Source organism: Lagopus leucura, unplaced genomic scaffold (assembly GCF_019238085.1).
Source record: "Lagopus leucura isolate 7727_CA_CO unplaced genomic scaffold, USGS_WTPT01 30402-0_obj-0_obj, whole genome shotgun sequence".
Classification (NCBI taxonomy): Eukaryota; Metazoa; Chordata; class Aves; order Galliformes; family Phasianidae; genus Lagopus; species Lagopus leucura.
This window is the reverse complement of record NW_024963764.1, coordinates 1,076-4,716: the sequence shown is the minus strand read 5'-3', so window position 1 is coordinate 4,716 and position 3,641 is coordinate 1,076. Positions and strand designations below refer to the sequence as shown.

Below are 3,641 nucleotides of genomic sequence, written 5' to 3'. Positions count from 1 at the left end.
AGGGCCCTTTCTGATTTTTCTTCCTTTTTTCCTCCTCTCAGCAAGCTGAAGCCCTCTTTCGAAAGCAAGGATATGCGTGAGATGTTGGTCCTGTGCTGCAAGAACATCGTGACGCATCCTTCAGCATCATTCATCAGATGATGCTGAAGATCAGGAAGTCACAGCAAGCAGCACAGTACCTGCAGGTAACCTGCTGTAACTTTCCCGGCCACCTCTCGGTCGGAACCCTACCTCAGCACACACAACCTCTGCTCTGGCAGCAGCCGTGATGCTACTCATCACTCCCCTCTTCTGCTTTCAGCTTCAGCAAACATCACTGAAAGCTCTGGGCTGGCTCATGGTGGTTCTGCTGGAGACAGAGCCCAGCGGTGGCTTCTTCCAAAACATAGTCCATGTGAGTATGTGCTGCGGGAGCAGCAGTGCCGGTGCTCAGTGAGGCGGGAGGCCTTGGGGGAAAGGGCTGGGAAAGGAGGGACAGGGAGAGGGGTGGCAGGAAGGGAAGGAAAAGATGTCCTCAGTGAGACAGATGCTCTACCCCAGGTCCTGCAGAAATCTATGATATCAACCAATGTGTGGGAGCGCAAGAGGGCCCTGCAGACCTGCTCCCAGCTGCTGGCTGTTTGTGAAGAGCTTCAAGTGAGTAAAGAGCCCCACCACATGCCCCCTGCTCCCTCCCCTGTGCCCCTGAGCTGGAAGGTGAGCTCCGCCCAGCTGTGCATGCTGTGTCACGGCGTGGGGAAGGCACAGGTGGGAGAAGCTGGGGAGAGCTGGGGCTGTCTACAGCTTTGTTCCTGCCTCTCACCCCTGCAGAGAGGAGATGCCTGTGAGCACTTTGGCTCCTTGGTGGGATTGCTGGCGCCTCTGACGTGTGACCCCATGCCCGCATCCCGCCAGCTGGCCGTCACCTGTCTGAGCTCCCTTCTGCGAATCCAAGGTGAGTAGAGCAGGCGTGCTCCAGCCCTCTGCCCTCCTCCGTAGCACTACCAGAGCCCCACGGGCTGGGCCCTCTTGACAGGAGGGAGAGGCACCGTGCACAGTTCTCCTCTTGTCCCCATCCTGTCCTCTGTCTCTCCACCGTGGAAAGTGGTCCTATTTCCAGAAGCATGACTTCCCTTTTCTCCCTGTGCTCTTTCCAGCCAAGGCAGTCAACACAGTCATTGAGACGGGTGACATCAAGAGCCTGTGCGAGGGGCTGCATTCCTGCAGCATCGCCTCTCAGCTCCAGACCACGTCCAAAATGGCAAGAGTAAGTGGACCCAAAAAGGGGTGGTGGGATCTCTGCCCATAGAATTCTGCATGGCCCTATGCTGCCCCCAGCCTCTCACACCATTTCCAAAATGAGCTGTCACCCTGAGACTGCTTTTCTCAGCCAGTAGCAGGAGGCTCTGAGCTATGTCTGGCCTTCAGGCACCCAGTGCAAGGAGCTGGTGCCATGATGTGCGTTTGTGTGCGTGTGTTTGTGTGCATGTGTGACTGTGGCTGCTGGGAGGTAGGCTTTGCATGTAAGCAAACACCATGGGTGCAGAAGCTGAGAGAAGGCTCAACCGCCTTCCGTATAAACAGGAGGACAATATATAAATACAGTATAAATACATACAGTATTAAAGTATAAATAAATACAGTATAAAACAGCAGGAGCGCTGTGATTGCCGCCTGAATGAGCAGCAAGCCGCTGAGCTAAGAATGCCCTCAGGACTGCTTTGTGTTTGGAAGAGCTGCAGCAGAGCAGTGATGGGATCTCTCCCACTTCTCGTTTCTCTGCAGATTGTGTGCAGAAACTTCCCCATCGAACGCACCGTTGACTTCATGGCGGCCATCAAGGAGACCATCCGGAAAGCCAACGGAGTGCGCATGCGTGCGTGTGGGAAGTGGATGACCACCTTCCTGCAGATGCACGGGAAGGACATCAGTTGGAACGTAAGAGACTTTCTCCCACGTGTCTTGGACTTGTTCTGGCTATTGCACATGGCTAGGCCCTGCAGAGTCAAGGATGCAGCAAGTCATTCTTTCTCCCCTTCTTCTTCCAGGTGCCACTGATCCCCTACATCCTGCGCAGCATCACATCGTTTGCGCAGCAGAGCACATTCCTGCCCTTCCTGTGCCAGGCGGTGGTCATCCTCACCCGCTGTCACACTGAGGCCGTGATGAACAACTTCTCCCAGCTGCTTGGGCCAACAGACAGGTACTGGCACTCCCGCCTTTGCTGTGCCTGAGGTCACAGTTGTAGCTGGCCTCTGCCAGAGGAATCCAGGGAGGAGGCAGCTTTGAGTCTGTTTGAGGTCACAAGTCACAACTTGAGACTCTCCTTTTTCTAGTGTGACGTGGAAAAGAATAAGAGAGTTTTGCCTTCAACGCTGGAGCCAGTAGAAGAACGAAGAGAAAGACAAAGAGGAAGAGGAAGAGAGGAGGAGGAGAAGGAGAGGCAAGGCAAGTCGAAGCGAAGCGATGAGAAGCAAAGCGGAGAAGCGAAGAGAAGAGAGAAGCGAAGCAAAGAGAGAAGCGAAGCAAAGCGAAGAGATACCATTAATCACATAGAGAATTGTAATTGTGTTTGTATTGTAATTGAATTGTAATTGTAACACTATTATTATTAATATCTTTAATAATAAATAAATAAATAAATAAAACCACTATTTATATTAATATTATTAATACAAAAATCTCTCTGATAATAGGATTGTAAAAGCCAAATGGGAGGTGGCAAAAGTTCAGACACTCTTCCTTATCATAGCTGAATCAATTGGTTTGTTCAGAATTAGGGAACAGACTCTAACATCTTATTAGAGCATTTCCTGCCCCGGAAGAATTAGATCACATTATTCTTGGAAATCTAGAAAGCAAAGGATGATTAGTTATGGCTCTGACCGATTAAGGACTTCCTCCCCAAGATGGGCTGCTGTGATGGAAATGATGTTCCTTGAGTAACAGACCAACAGCAAAAAGCACAGAGACCAGTACTGCAAACTGGTTAAGCTGGTTGTGTGGAGGGCTTCTATCAGAATATTCTGCAGTGGTTTTAAAGGTTTGTTTCCAACTGCTTGAGTTTCCGTGTGCATCCTGAATGGCCAATATGTTCATCCCTCAGTCTGTCACTGGCAGGAGATGTATTGTTACGAGAAACTGGATATGAGCAAGCAGGGTGTGCTTGCAGCCTGGAAAGCCAACTGTGTTCTGGGCTGCATTAAAACAGGGGTGGCCAGCAAGGAAAGAGAGATGGTAGTCCTCCTCTACTCAGCTCTTGCGAGGCCCCGTCTAGAGTACTGCATCCAAGGCCTGGGGCCCCCAGCACAAGAAATATGCAGAGCTCTTATATCAGGTCCAGAGGAGGGCCGCTAAGATGATCAGAGGACTGGAACACATGTCCTATGAGGAAAGGTTGAGGAGACTGGGCTTGTTTAGCTGGAGAAGAGAAGGCTCTGAAAAGACCTCACTGTGCCCTTCCAGCTCTTGAATGGAGCATACAAACAGGAGAGGGAACAACATTTTACATGGGTCGATATGATAGGATAAAGGGGGGTGGTTTTCAACTAAGACAAAGCAGATTTAGGTTAGATATGAGGAGGAAGTTTTTCATTCCGAGGGTGGTGACACACTGGAACAGGCTGCCCAAGGAGGATGGATGCCCCATCCCTGGAGGCATT

General features: G+C 51.0%; 1 protein-coding gene across 1 annotated transcript; it reads left to right on the top strand.

Moving 5' to 3' along the window:
• Window positions 1-140: 140 nt before the first annotated feature.
• On the top strand, window positions 141-2,037 carry LOC122191340 (maestro heat-like repeat-containing protein family member 2B). Its single transcript, XM_042891600.1, has 7 exons — window positions 141-185; window positions 302-394; window positions 541-636; window positions 811-934; window positions 1,137-1,246; window positions 1,765-1,859; window positions 2,028-2,037. Exons 1-7 carry the CDS (start codon window positions 141-143, stop codon window positions 2,035-2,037), a joined length of 573 nt encoding a protein of 190 aa, XP_042747534.1.
• Window positions 2,038-3,641: the final 1,604 nt, after the last annotated feature.